At 39.7% G+C, this 15633-nt stretch overlaps 1 protein-coding gene across 3 annotated transcripts in view; it reads right to left on the bottom strand.

Annotated features, from left to right (window-relative positions):
- The window catches only part of LOC135216961 (golgin subfamily A member 4-like), a 275501-nt gene that overhangs the window by 224877 nt on the left and 34991 nt on the right, over nucleotides 1-15633 (bottom strand). For all 3 annotated transcript variants that reach the window (XM_064252500.1, XM_064252489.1, XM_064252492.1), the window contains exon 5: nucleotides 4915-4999. In XM_064252500.1, the coding sequence (XP_064108570.1) occupies nucleotides 4915-4999 (85 nt within the window). The remainder of the gene's footprint in view (nucleotides 1-4914; nucleotides 5000-15633) is intronic.

Genomic DNA, 15633 nt, shown 5'->3' with positions numbered 1-15633 from the left:
AGGGCAGTAATCTGGGAGAGTAGTGTCATGAACAGATTGGTGTTGGGTCTCTCCAAAGGTTCCACAAATTCTGGCAAAACTGAGGAAGAGGAGACTATCTGATTGAAAAGAGGAGACTATCTGATTGAAGGCCTTGCCTTTCCTGACACCATGGTTACCTGTCCGCAGGGAAGACCAACAGATCCAGGGCAATCTAGAGGGCAGGCTACAGATGGACACCAAGGCCTTAATGTCTTCTCTCTCAGAAGAAGAAGAAGAAGAAGAAGAAGAAGAAGAAGAGAGAGAGAATCATCCTAATATATAGTCAAATTTCTAACATGAAGGCTGACATAGGCTAATGGAGGAGAAGCAACACCAAAGACAAGGAAAAATTAATTGGCACGTGGTGTGCCCTAATAAACTGTCTATGTAATCATATATTGGCATCTTCCAATCTTCACAAAATTGTCATCCTCTTATCAGATCATCCTTATTATCTTCATATCAAGAAAATCACACTCATGCCTCAACAGTTAGGTTAGCCTATGTCATTCACAACTGAAATATTTGATTTCCGCTAACTTTCCTATGCGTACACCCTAGTGTTTTCATCTCTGCTTGTTATGGCTGACATAATACAAAAACATAAACAAGCACAACACTGTACATATCAGCAAGAAATCATCAAAATTATTACTATAATGTTGATTCACACCGTCTGCATAAGTATATGGCATGAAGAATTCTTACAGCAACATAAACATTACAGCGCCACCTGTGGGAAACAGGCGATTACAGAGACAGTCCTAGCGGGTTATCCAAGTGTTAATTTTTTTTTGAGTGCCAATCACGAAGATATAAGCTTACTTTAATGGTGGGTAAAATTCATTCCAAATAATGCAAATTACACAAAATTTTATTTGTTCCTACAGAAATACAAGTCATCACCTTTTATGAGGTATATCTTACATAGGAGGTCATATCCCTCAACTGCCTAAGTTGTAAATTTGCCAAGAAATGTCCAAATCCCAGTTATGAAGGTAAACAAGGGAAGCAATGAATCATACAACCTCCTGCTTGGTCTGTCACAGGGCTATTAACATGATTGATGGGATAGTACACACAGCCCACAGTTACCGTCGCCATCGGTTAGCGGCATTTCAGTTTTATGGCACTTGTTAAATATATTCATAATTGGGTTTTACACTCCGTAGGGTTTGTAAAGTGCCATTGTCTGGTTATCAGTTTCTTAGGCTAGGTGCCGAGACCGCTGCATAAATAATACTGTATGTAGTCTTGTATTACTATTTATGTTGTTGTTATTATTAATAGGGGTTAGTTTTTCCAGACCTCTGAGTCTCAAGTAGACTCTTCTCGGGCTGTATTTATGTTGTAAAATACAAACAAACCAATCATGTTTTGGTTTGGAAAAATCACATGAGGGCGGAGATAAGATTATTTAGCCATATTTAACTATATTCAGTGATTTTCTTGCTTCTATTTAGAGTAAATTGATCTCCAGAAACTTTTTTTTTGTATGTGAGAAGGTTAGTTTTCCTTATATGAAGTGTTTTCAAGTTGAAAATTGACTTAAATACGTGACCATGACTTAGTTCTTTTATTTTTTATAGATGGCGCTGTTGTCTGGTTATCAGTACGTATTTCGGCATATGCTGAAGCACTTGAGAGATCCTCATAAAATACAAATATAACAAATATGCATCTTTTTCTTGGCTCATTTAACAAGTTATGCTTTATTTCACTTTATCCAATAATTCTGTATGTAGTCTCATATTACTACATATAGTATTATAAAATACAAACAAAGTGATCTAAGTTTTAGTTTGGAAAAATCAGCTGGGGGCAGAAGGAGGGTTATTTCGCCCTACTTAACTCAACTCAGGGCAATTTTCTTGCTTCTATTTGGCGTTGAAATATGACTTAAATATGTATGTCTTTTTGTGAACTCAATTGTTATTTTTTTCATTAATAGGTAGTGTCGGGAGCATGTTATTTTGCTTTCAATCAGGGATTGAAAAGCATGGAATCTGTGAGATCTGGCAACACGTGTGTATATCATGTGAAAACTGGTCAAAGACTGCGCACCCGTGCTATCGCATAATTTAAGTCTTTCCCAATCCAGGATGTCATAAGATGACAGAGGGGCAGCTAGAAGTAGGCAGTAAGACTTTAAGAACTCAGGTTTGTAGCTATAAAAAATACAAATTGTCTTAGAAAAGTTGTAATTTGTTCATATGTGAACAAACCTTCATTCTTAACAATAGGATAAACTTATACTTGGTGAGAGGTACAGACATCCTGAACTGGCTGGGGGCCAACCCACCAGTCCAACTCCAAAAGAAATATCTACAGTAGAGGGACTAATACCCGTGAGAAGCTAGATAAACTGATATTCAACTCAGCCAACTGGGTTACATACAATGATATATGGGAAGATTCATTGCAGTAGGGAACTAAAGAGAAATTCTGACTGTTCGATAGCAAACCAATGCATCAGGGTTCGTTACCATTCCTCACTCCCCCTTGCTAGAGACTGGGGTATATGCTACTGAATAGAGGGTTTGACTATTTGAACACAAAGCAACCAAACTACCAGTATGACTACCTTACTTACCTGCATCAGACCAGTCCAGCAAATGACGTGTCTATTCCTCAACCCGCCTGTAGAAAGAAGGAAGGGAACAAGAGAAAGAAAGAGACCAGCCAACTCAATCTCTCTTCCACATAATCATCTTAGGTAAGATACAAATGTGCCCAGTTAAGGGCAACGATGAGTAACATGGTCTGTTGGGCAGCCACCACAGGACCCAAGGAAAGTGTCCATGGATCTGTGGGCAACATCCTTAAGATAGAAAGAGGTGAACATGGACTGGTGTAACCAAGTATCAGCGCTCAAAACTATGAATAGCCAAATTCTTCCTGAAAGCAAGAGAGGGCCCAATACCCCTGACGTCATGTGCTCTAGCCTGTACAGAAGTGGCGGCGGAATCATCAAGTCAAATACACCTGTCTGATAGCTTCATGTAACCAAAAAGTTTGTATTCTTGGACACCTCTTTCTTAGAATGCCCTGTGCTAACAAAAAGCCTACAACAACCTGGCCTAAGATGTCGTGTCCCCTTAAGATAGCAAAGGTATAATGCAAAATAGTAAAGTCCTGTTCTACTTAACAATATTTGTAACATAACTACAGTAATTTTTAACTATCGTACGACGACTGAAATGTAAGCAAAACATTATTATCAGATTCGGTTCGGTTGTTGTAGCAAAACAACAGTTATCGTTCAGTTGTTTATGGCTGCAGCATTTAAGCAACGGATATTACAGTACTAATGATACTTTTATCATTCTCATTTGCTTTTTTAGCTGATTTAACTAGAAGATATCATAAATAAAGAGATGGAGGAAACCTTAGCAGTCTGATAAAGGTGACTTTCTCTCTCCCTCTCTCATACTAGGCCAAAATTTACCAATAAGTTAATTGAATCTGACATTAAAAATTTGTATTACTACCAGGCAGAAAGTAAATGATTAGGCATATGAAATTCCACATTTTCAATAGAGTTATTACATATTAGGGCAAAATATCTGGCCATGACACAGTCTAAGGCATCATTAACAAGTTTAGGGCACCATAAGGTGGATTGTGACGTCTGTAGACTTGAATTTTGGTTAAGAGGCGAATTTCACTTAGCGTCGGGCCCCCAGGAACGGGACCCCTGCCGTTAACCGAAGGGGCTGCCTGTAGTTAACTCAACTGACATGTGAGTGACATCCCTCAGATGGAATGAGATGAAGGTGGTCTGACATTCCCTTGCTACTTGAACTCAAAAGATCTTCCAAATGGCAAGGGACAGGACCATGCACCTGACTTTATGAGGTCTTGCACAAACTAGACTGTTGTCCTGACCTGAGGAGTCGTAAGCTTACTTAGTTACTTAAGAATGAAAGGGTGTACCGATTTATACCCTTCTCTAAGAGGAAGGGTCCTTTTTAAAGTTTACCTTTAGCTTTGCAACAGACATAACAGCACCTCATCCAGATCACCACCAATGAAACTGGGAGGTAAGGGCTAAAGAGACCAACAGATTTTGAGTTTTTGTCAAGAACTTCGGAATGAATAAGAAAAAGAAGGAAAACCAATCCTCCTGGTGCTGGAGTAGATAGGATAAGTCATGCTATTCCCCAACACACTTCATCATAGATAAAGTTAGCATTAAGTCATGAATGAGAGTTCCCAGTACAAGGGTGGCCCAGAAAGGTTCATACATTGCCAGGACAGGCTGTGGAGAATGAAAGTTCTATCCCACTCAGGAGGATGAAATTCCCAGGTAGCGCAAGACTGTCCAAACTCCTCTAGAACATGCATGACTAACAAAGAAAGACCAATACCCTTTAGATACCTGACTCAGGGCTAAGCAACGCCTTTCACTGGTGTGACTGCAGAGATTGTTCTGATGAAGGTACACTAACAAGTCTTCAGTCAACTGAAAAGACATGCTCACCAAATAGAAGCCCATTCTACAAAACAAATCACAGGAAACCCACTTTCCTTTGTACAAGTTCGAAGAGGAGTAGTGGGAAACATACCTCCATCATATAGTAATTGCATCCACTGCAGTAGACATTTTATCACTATGAGAGAAAGAGAAGTGAAACACACCTACTGCTGCAAACATATCCACTCTATGGCAGCCAAAGAAAAAATGAGCGAGAGTCTTTGATGGTTGGGCACTACCACCCCTCACCTACCTGCCACTGATTAATTGTTGTTAACTAACTTGCTGGCTGGCAAAAGGAATATCTGTATAAAAAAAAGTGGGTCTGTATTCTCATAGGAATATATAACATGTTAGAAATTCATGAACAATTTTCAGAATTCAAAAACAAGATAATTAACATCTATACTACTAACCTATTTTTTCTTGACAGAGAATATCTAAGAACTTGCTGCTCATCCCAGACCCTCTCTTTTGTATGGAATCAATCAAATATTTCAACTGAAAATAAGAAAAATCTTGAGTTATTCACCACCATATGGGCATACTACTTGCTTTGTTTGCTCTGGTCATATTTTAAGAAAATAAACTAATACAGTAGTTATTTTACCTGAAAGTTAAGTTATCAGGTAAACTACAGCATATACCTATAAACTTTCAAAAATCCAAAATTTTGTTTACCACAATGAAGGTTTTGTATGACATTGCCTTATTAAAACTTATTACAATGGAATTTAAAGTTCTGAAATCTAAGGGCCTTACCTCAAAGTAGTGGTACGATCCATTTCCTCACATACACCTAACCACTTACGTTTGCTTTTAAATGGATGTAGGTTAAGGAATTTCATAACACTTCACAACTTGATAGAGGTTCACAGTTTCTCCCACATAATTTCTAGAGCAGATGCTCATATTTAGTTATAAACAGTCTTTCAGTATTTTATTAGGGCAGAGCCAAATTTCACTGGATGTGTAACTGGGATTAGGGATCGACTACTACAAAGAAACAGGTTAAGTGAATTCTGAACAATATTATTTCCTGTTTTAAGATTTTGTCTAGTAATATCTTATTTGCTCGCTTTCAGAAGACACTTATGTGGTATTTATTCCCAAGAAAATATGATAAAAGTAACTCCTAATATTTCATTATTTCTGGTTAAAGCCACCAAAACCTACTCTGAACACTCGGTAGCTTAACTTTAAAAGGCTATGAATTTATGATTAAAGTGATGAATAATCTTAAAATTTTCAAAAATACAATACATAAAAATGACAGATAAGTTTTATATCAGCAATACAAATATATCTAATGACATTTATCTACTGAAAATTATAATCATTATCACTATTAATTTAGAAGTATTCCCAACAACTGTAATAATATACATACTAAGCTATCATTTCCAAAGGTAAGTTTGTTTCATTCAACACCCTTAAACATACAATACCAAACTCCCACGGAAGGCATTATCCTAGGCAAACAAAACTTGCATTAATCAAAACTGAGAGGCTTGTACTACTCGATCAAGCCTTTTTCGTATAGCACCCACTTTATTTTCATTCATCATTTGATTCACACCCAAATTCCCTGATGTTACTTTATTAATGATCTACAATTAACCCTCTTACGCCGGAGCGGTAAATAAAAAATTGTCTCCGGTATGCCGGAGGGGTTTCGAAGCGGAAAAAATATTTTTTTTCAAAAAATCACAGCGCGCTTAATTTTCCAGATTAAGAGTTCATTTTTGGCTCCTTTTTTTGTCACTGCCTGAAGTTTAGTATGCAACCATCAGAAATGAAAAAAAAATTATCATTATCATATATAAATAATGCGATATATGATAGCGTAAAAACGAAATTTCATATATAATTGTATTCAAATCGCGCTGTGCGCAAAACGGTTACAGGTAACAAGTTACTTTTTTTTTCGTTGTAATGTACACTAAATTGCGATCATTTTGGTATATTACACATTGTAAAATGATAAAAGCAACACAGAGAAAATATTATAGCAAAATAATGCATGAATTCGTAATGCACGGAAGTAAACAAATATTTTCTTCAAAAATTCACCATAAATCTAAATATTGTCCTAGAGACTTCCAATTTCTTTCAAAATGAAGACAAATGATTGAATATTACTATACTGTAAGAGTATTAGCTTACAATTGCAGTTTTCGACCATATCTGAAGAGTTAAAGTTGACCGAATGTCGAATTTTTATATATATATTTTTTTTTATATGCAATTATTTCGGAAATAAGAAAAGCTACAACCTTCAAATATTTTTAGTTTTATTCTACATAAATTGCGCACATTTTCATATATAAAACTCTATGAAATGCCTAATATGAAATGGAGCAAATATTCCGAGAATGGGACGTACGCATTTCGGAGATTTGTGGCGGAGAATCCGCGAGCGGAGGGAAGGAAAGATTTATTTTTAAATTCACCATAAATCTAAATATTTTGCTAGAGACTTCGAATATGTTTCAAGATGAAGATAAATGACTGAATATTACTAGGCTGTAAGAGTTTTAGCTTACAATTGCGTTTTTCGACCATTTCGGTAGAGTCAAAGTTGACCGAATGGGTTTTTTTTCTATTTATCATGATTTATATGCAAATATTTTAAAAATGAGAAAAGCTACAACCTTCAATTATTTTTTGTTGTATTCTAAATGAAATTGCGCACATTTTCATATATAAAACTTTATGTAACGGCTAATTTAAAATGGTGCAAACATTACCACAATCGCCCGTATGACTTTTTCGGAAGAGTTACCGCGCGGACGTAAAGAAAATGTTATTTTTTTCATAAATTCACCATAAATCGAAATATTGTGCTAGAGACTTCCAATATGTTGCAAAATGAAGGTAAATGCTTGAATATTACTAGAATATAAGCGTTTTAGCTTACAATTGCATTTTTCGACCATTTTGGTAGAGTCAAAGTTGACCGAAGGTTGAAATTTTGGCAATTATCGTTATTTATATGAAAATATCTCAAAACTGATAAAAGTTACAACCATGGGTTGTTTTTAGTTGTATTGTGCATGAAATTGCGCACATTTCCATATATAAAACTTTATATAACGGCTAATTTTAAAATGGTGCAAACATTACCACAATCGCATGTATGATTTTTTTCGGAAGAGTTACCGCCCGGACTTAAGGAAAAAGTTTTTTCATAAATTCACCATGAATCGAAATATTGTGCTAGAGACTTCCAATTAATTGCAAAATTAAGGTAAATGATTGAATATTACTAAAATATAAGCGTTTTAGCTTACAATTGCGTTTTTCGACCATTTCGGTAGAGTCAAAGTTGACCGAAGGTTGAAATTTTGGCAATTATCGTTATTTATATGAAAATATCTCAAAACTGATAAAAGCTACAATCATGAGTATTTTATTGTTGTATTCTACATAAAAATGCGCACATTTTCATATATAATACTTCATGTAACGGCTAATTTACAATGGTACAAAAATTATGTCAAAGTGACGAAATAATTTCTGAGATGTGTCAAAGATACTTTTTAGTGCGGCAAGAAAGAAATTTGCGCTTGCGCGCCTGCATAACGGTTGTAAACAAAACAACACCTTGATCCGTGAACTCCCAGCATCCCCCAAGGCGCGTGATTCAAAAGTTTTAGGCTGGTAGGCCTATAAGTATTTTTCCGCGAATTTAAAAAAAAAACTTTTGTAAGTCGACGTAAAATACGTCCAGTCGGCACACGGGAGACAAAAAATGTCGACGTAAAATACGTCCAGTCGGCGTAAGAGGGTTAACATAAGTGTAGGCAAATGTACTTGTTTGGAGCACAGCAGTTCTACTATAGCCAGAAGCTGCTTTTATGGGAAATGGAAATACCTTTTCACAATATCACATCTACACAAACTTTCATAACCAAACCATTGACATTCTACTGTTTCTTATCAATAAAAACACCAAACACTGAGGTATTATTACTCTTATTTCTATCATTATTATCAGGCAGCTTAACAAGACAGCCAATTTGAAATTCCTAGCCTCAAGGGTTGATTTTATTCACAAATTACAATTCTTTAAATATTTAACATCTGAATAATGGAAAATTATGGAGAAGCTGGCAACATTTTCAGAACTGGCTTGTTTTCAAAGTTTGACAGTGACAGTTGCCATTAAGTTCAAACAAGTACAGTATCCAGAATGAAGGGTTTTAGCAGTATGTATTCACTGACTGAAATAGCTACAAGCTATCTGGTTATTCCACATGAGCAGTGATACAACATACTGTATTTCGACCAGGTTCGTAAGTGTGAACTGAAAGCTTAGAATAGAACAGAATATGATATTGTTATGATACAATAAAGTTTGTTCATACTTACCTGGCAGATATATATAATCAAGTACCCACCCACCTCCCCTCAGGGGACAGTGGAAATAAAAATTATGAATAGAAAATGGGAATGGTTCCTGATACCCGCCTCCCAGCGGCGGGAATGGGTACTAACCACCTGGCCGATCACTGCGTGTGTCGGAAGTTTTTTAAATTCTGTCGGACTTCAGAAAATACAGCTATATATATATCTGCCAGGTAAGTATGAACAAACTTTATTGTATCATAACAATATCATTTTGTTCATGAAACTTACCTGTCAGATATATATATAGCTGAATCCCACCTTTGGAGGTGGGAAGGGACAGAATAGAAGGATTTTGGGAAACAAATGCATACAGATGATTTACATCTTGGTTCCACCTGTTAGCATAGCTGACTTCGTGATTACTGTCACCCAAGTCTGCTTCTGCTTTACTAGAGTTGCCAGCGAGGTACAGACCTATAAAGCTGGTGCACTCCAGATGATCTGTCAACGGGGGCGTGACCACAATGTGACTAGACCATATTGACCATACCATGAGGGCTAAGAAGTAAAATAAATATATATATATAATATATATATCACCACCTGACCAACCTAGCCAAAGTTAAGGTGTGTTAACTAAGGCTTAAGAGTTAAGAAGTCGCCGCTGTCGGCGACTCAACAACTAAATTAAGAGCTCTTCCTAACCATTTTCTACAGGATAGGATGAGTGGTACTTCTTGCCCCCAAGATTGTGTCTGCAGACACGTATGGCCCTAGCGAGCAGCAGATCTCATATGCAATCTTCACATCTCGCAGGGAGTGTGAAGTGAACACAGAGTTGCTTCGCTAAAACATGGTACTCAGGATGTTGCTGAGTGCCATGCTCTGTTGAAATGCTTCCGAGGCCGCGCCCTCACCTCGTGAGCATTCAGATAAAAGATTTCAAATCTTTGTGTGTAAACACAATGAAGGAGCATTTTTGAAAGAACTCCTTAACACTAAAGCCAGGCTGTTCTTCGATATGGGCAAGTCTGGTCTTTTTCGGAACACTGCAGATTGCCCGAATGACTTCGACTTTCTTGAGTTTTATGTAGATAAAACTTGAGAGACCCGACAGGGCACAGGACTCTCTCTGGCTCCTGCCCACTAACTTGTGCCATCCTTGCTTCCAAGCTCCTGGCCCAAGGACAAAACGGGTTTCCATTCTTAGGCCACAACGGAAGGCTTAGAGAGCACACCGCCTTGTGTTCTCTAAAGCCAAAACTTGTGACGATGGCTTAAAATCTCACTAACCCTCTTTGTCGTATCTAGGGTGGTTAGAAGAAGGCCTTCCTGATCACATGCAAGATGTTAACAGGTAGGAGAGGTTCGAATGCTTTGACATCAAGAACTTCAGACTACGTCTAAGTTCCATATTGAAAGCTTCGATCTGGACATGCACAGTCAGTCCGTCTGTACTAAAGTCAGGTGACCGACCAGTTGACCAGTCAGACGAATCAAGGACAGCAAGGCTGTACCCTGAAGACCATAAGGCACTATTCTTCGCTGAAGGATGAGTGTCTGGACTGCCTGGGCGATTCAATCTAAGCAAACCTTGGGGGGTGTATCAACGCAACCCAACGTCGTCAGCGAATCAACTCCTGACTCGAGCTTCTGGTGCCAGGAGAAAGGAGCGAGGAGCAAAAAGGCGATTCAGTCCCGAAGGAAGAATGCCTGACAGTCCAACCTGGTCTCATGTTACACGATCATCGGGGGTGTATAAACGCAACCGACTTCGTCAACAAGAAACTCAGGGCTACTATATGTCGCCTGATCTCGCACGAGTGTCTGACTCAGAGAAAACAGGTGAGACAAAAAGTAGATGGTGAGCGAGTTTCGAGATTCCACAGAACTCAAAGATCGTGAAGGGCTTTGTTGTTTGACAGACGCAAATCTCTGAGCCCAAAGGCGTCAACAACATATTTGCGTATTTCTTTAATAGTTGTGACTGCCAGCTTATCCCATTCTTCAGACGGAAATGGAAGACGGTAATCTTATTCCTGTCAACATCTCGATAGTCTGAACGTAGTCAGACTCAGAGCGGAGAGGTTATAGGTACCTTTCGTGTTAGAGTAGACCGACTCTCTCGGAAAAGGTCCTTGGAAAGTGAACTAGGAAGTATGTGACCTCTGTGAATCCAGGATCCTGAAGGCCAACATAGGGCGATCAGCGTCATTGTCGCTCCCTGTGACGTCATAAATCCTCTTATTACATTTCCTAAGCGATTGAAAAAGGGGAAAAGAGACTAAACATCCATCCCCGTTCAATATCATAGGATGGCGTTTAATGGTACCGATCCCGGATCGAGAATAAGGGAGCAGAGAAGAAGAAGCCTCTTCGTCCTCAACATATCGAAGAGAAGAATGAAAGGGCGTCCCTAAAGTCTCCACAACTCTCAACTTACTTCTAAAGAAAGATTCCACTCGGAAGTCAATAGTTGCTGCCGTCGATCGAGACGATTCGTATTGACTTTTGCAATCCTGTAACGAACCTCTAGAGGATCGTTACATTCTACGCCTGTTGTTATAATAGGCTCTTTCTCGTAAACTCGAACAGGGACCGAGAGAAGATACTTCTTAAGATATGAGAGAGCTGTGGAATATCAGAGTTGATCTGGACCACTGGTTCCAAAAATCGTTTCGAGGACTAGAGGGACGACCGAATTGCTTTTACTTCTTTCAGATTAAGATCCAGGACATCTGAAACCCTATCCAGATGTCCGGCACCTTCTTTCTATCACCTCAGGTGATAGACGCACTGAGAGATGTTCAGAATCATTCCTAGATCTTGAATAATATTTCAGTTTCCCGGTAGGAAAAAACTGTGGAGGTCTGAATTGCAGTCTATTCGAGGAAACAAACTTCTTCAGGAAGGAAATGGTCCCCAGCAAGCTCATCCATTCCCTCCCCGAGTATGCTTACTTCCCTAATAAGGCTGCGCTTGCCTAAGCAGGAGAGCATATAAAAGTGCAATGTTGCGGTATACTCGTAGTTCTATACCGTGCGGTAACGAGCACCGAAAGGATTAAGAGATAACTCTGTTGAACATAGTAAGGCAAAACGAATGCAACGTTTATTCATTCATGTAAGAAATCCCCTCAATCTTAGGCTAAAGTCCGTGATTGTAGGACAGAGATACAGTTAGTCAGTCAATCCCGCAGGAGAGACGTAACCGCCAGCACAGAGATACGGTTAGTCAGTCAATCCCGCAGGAGAGAGAGACGTAACCTAACGCGCATAACAGCGCACGATCTGTTATTGGCTCGGTTGGACTGGAGGACAGACACAGCAGCAGCCAGCAGCTTACGAACGTCGTCTCTTAACTTTATGTCTGGGTTGCCAGCTACCCTATTCTACGAAGAAATAGGTCCGTTATTTTTTGAGCAGAAAGACTCTCAAGCTGGTATATTTAAGCGAAACAGAAAACGCTAAATATATATTTGCGTTTGTGTCGTCAGAACACTACCATACAACGGTAAAAGATAAATCGGAAACTCCTGGAAGGCTGCAGGGAGTAACGATTAAATGTCCTTAAAATAGACAATAGACCTCTCGGTTGCCATCCGAAGAGGTAACTACAGCAAGCGTATATGACTTGAACCAACCAGTAGTAAAATAACGCAAGGCAAAATATGAAATTATATCACAATAAAGTTTGTTCATATTTACCTGGCAGACATATATATAGCTGAATTCGGAAATACAGCTACATACATATCTGACAGGCAAGTTTCATGAACAAAACTTAAGAGAATCGAAGCAGAAAGCTCAAGCTTCTTATGTTATTGGACATAAGCGTTCATTGACGTAGTCTACAAGTCTATTTCTTGTACGAGTCTGCGAATGACGAATGAGAGCTCTTCCGAATCTTGTCAATAAGAGCTTATTCGCTTACGCAATATCAAGTTAATGAGATGTTTGTCAATGAGAACTAACCCATTTACGGGACAAAGAGATATTTTGTCAATGAGGGGATACCCACTTACTTGACAAAACGATAGTATATTGTCAATGGGGGAAAGTCACTGAATTGACAAAACGTAATCCAGGAAGTCTAGCATTTTATTTTTCCGATTCCCGTCTCAAACGAGGAAGGGGCAAGAATCCTGTTAAGAGACTGGGCTTACGGCAGGTAGAACGACGATGTTCAATTCGGCAGCGTAGTCCCGACTAGAAACTAACAAAATCTATCATCTGAAAAACCCTTTCAGATGGGCTAAAAAGCTTGCAAAATTATCCTGGGAAGAGGAAGAAACTCTCCAACCAGCTTCCTCTCCCGTATCACAACTAATGCCTGCTAAAGCTTAAAATTTATTGGCAGTATGGCAAAGGAAGTCCTGTCTTGCGCTTTCCTGAAGAGCGTCCTTTTGATGAGTGCCTTTGCAAGAATCCTACTGAACGTTGCCGAGAGTCCTGACGTGCAGGACATCGAGCCTTTACATAACCCGTAACTGCCTTATCGCAAAGTCTTGACTGTGGTAGAGAAAACGAGATCTTCCCTTGAGCTTTCCTTAACTCCATCCACCTTTGCGAAAAGCAATATAATATTGACAGAGACCTCTTGAATTCACGAAACCCGAGGTCTTGCTGGGTTTCGAAGACGAAGTTGTCTGTTCACTTTAAGCTTCCTCCAAAGCACTGCTTACTTCACATTCTTTGCATGTGAGGTATAAGGTATCACCGAAGGTAGAGGTAAAAATTCTTGAGGCCCAAATCGTAAACAAGAGCTTGAAGAGTTCAACAGAAACGTTCAGCCAGGCGACACACCTGGCGTGCGCTCGGTATCCACTGGCGCGTACTTGGCGTGCACCCGCGCGCGCCTGGCGTCCATCCGAACGTCCCGTCCAAGCCGAGCGTCAAAAGAAGCGTGCAGAAAAGCGTCACGCTCCTGACAGGCGTCAAAACAAGCGAGAGAAACTGCCTTCAGGGAAGAGCGAGATACATCTCGGAGAGAAATCCGACTGCACGAAACAGTCTCAGGAGAAGGGTTGATCGTGTGAGAATACGAGGGGCGAGGGAACGCCTTCTTATTCTCACAGTAACAAATCTCGGACGTCCGCTCTCAAAAGCGTCCTGCTACTAAGACTTCTTTTTCATATTTCTCGGTGGAAAGACGTACACGTGATCAGGCGACGTTCGCCTTCTTACTTCTCACTGGAACGCATAACGAGAGAGAGAGGACGTGAAGCGTCCTCTTCTATAAAGCTTCTATTTAGAGGGCGCGAGTCCTTCCGAAAGCTCCAACCCCTGGGCGGGGAGGACGCTTCGGAGGACGAGAAGCAATCCTTCAGGATTCGTGCACGTGCACGCACTTAGGCAGTCTGGGGATTTTCATCAGAAACTGCCGAAGGCACGCCAGATCGGTGGGGGTTCCTCGTAACCCTCCTTCGGCTTTCGACATGCTCTCTCTCCGGGTCCTGGGAGTCAAGCAGAGGTCCCGGCCTAGAGGCGAAATAAGGCCGATCTGACGCACCCTCCACTACACAAGGGGCACTGTCACTGCACTTAGCCACTTCACTATTGCTCTCTAAAGCAAGCACTTTCGATTCTAAGATACAAATCGAAAGAGTATTAGAGAAAGGGCAATAACCTCTACAGACACTGTTTAGGGCCCGAAGGCAACATTACAGGGTTAGGAGAAACAATAACAGAAGTAGCACTCTTCACAACAATGAAGGAGAGCGATCACCTCTCGCAGACATATTCATAACCTGTAGGCCATACTACAGGGTTAGGCAAAAAAAAAAAAAGTCTACAGGAAGGTTAGCAGGTTCACTACCCTGACTTTTGTTTACTGATTAATTGCGTACATACGAATCATACGTTTTCCTTACGGAATTAGACATGTTTACTGATTAATTGCGTACATACGAATCATACGTCTTCCTTACGGAATTAGACAAAGTCTCGCACTCCTTACATGACAAATCTCAACAAAGAAGCAAGACTCATACCCCTCGTGCATACCAAGTGCGGATCTACCGAAGCTTTCGGTAGCCACACCCTATCTTTGCAGACAACACCCTCTGAAACTAGCCTAACTAGATTCAGATATCTTATGCAAAAATGAATCAAATTCAAATCAATTTAAGATAGCGTATGCCTAGCCACAAATCCAAGTAAATAAATTAAAAGACAATTAGGATACTTAGCGGCAATGAAGTTTCCAAAATCTAAGACGGAGGTACTGGAAACAGGTGTTTCCAGCACCGGCGACAGAAAAATTATGAATAGAAAATGGGAATGGTTCCTGATACCCGCCTCCCAGCGGCGGGAATGGGTACTAACCACCTGGCCGACCACTGCGTGTGTCGGAAGTTTTTTAAATTCTGTATGACTTCAGAAAATACAGCTATATATATATCTGACAGGTAAGTTTCATGAACAAAATAGAATTTAAGCCAAAGGCCAAGCACTGGGACTACTGAGGTCATGCAGCACTGAAATGTAAACTGACAGTAAAAATGTTTGAAAGTGTAACAGAAGGAAAACCTTGCGGTCACACGGTGAATCAATTGTTAAGAAAGGGTGGAAAGTAAGATGAAAAAAAATATATATGAAAGGAGGTACAGTGAAAGGAAGAAAAGGGGTTACAGCTAGGGGCCAAAGGGAGGCTATAAAAAACTTTAAGTAGAGCCTACAGCACACCGCATGAGTAGCGTTGATGGCACTACCCCTGTAAAGGTGAATAAAAGGTTCATTTGTTTTTCTAAAGAATATTTACCTCAATAATTAGGCAATGAT

Source organism: Macrobrachium nipponense, chromosome 19, assembly GCF_015104395.2.
Source record: "Macrobrachium nipponense isolate FS-2020 chromosome 19, ASM1510439v2, whole genome shotgun sequence".
In the NCBI taxonomy this organism is placed as follows: Eukaryota; Metazoa; Arthropoda; class Malacostraca; order Decapoda; family Palaemonidae; genus Macrobrachium; species Macrobrachium nipponense.
Note: the sequence above shows the minus strand (reverse complement) of the source record. Positions and strands in the feature narration are given on the sequence as shown.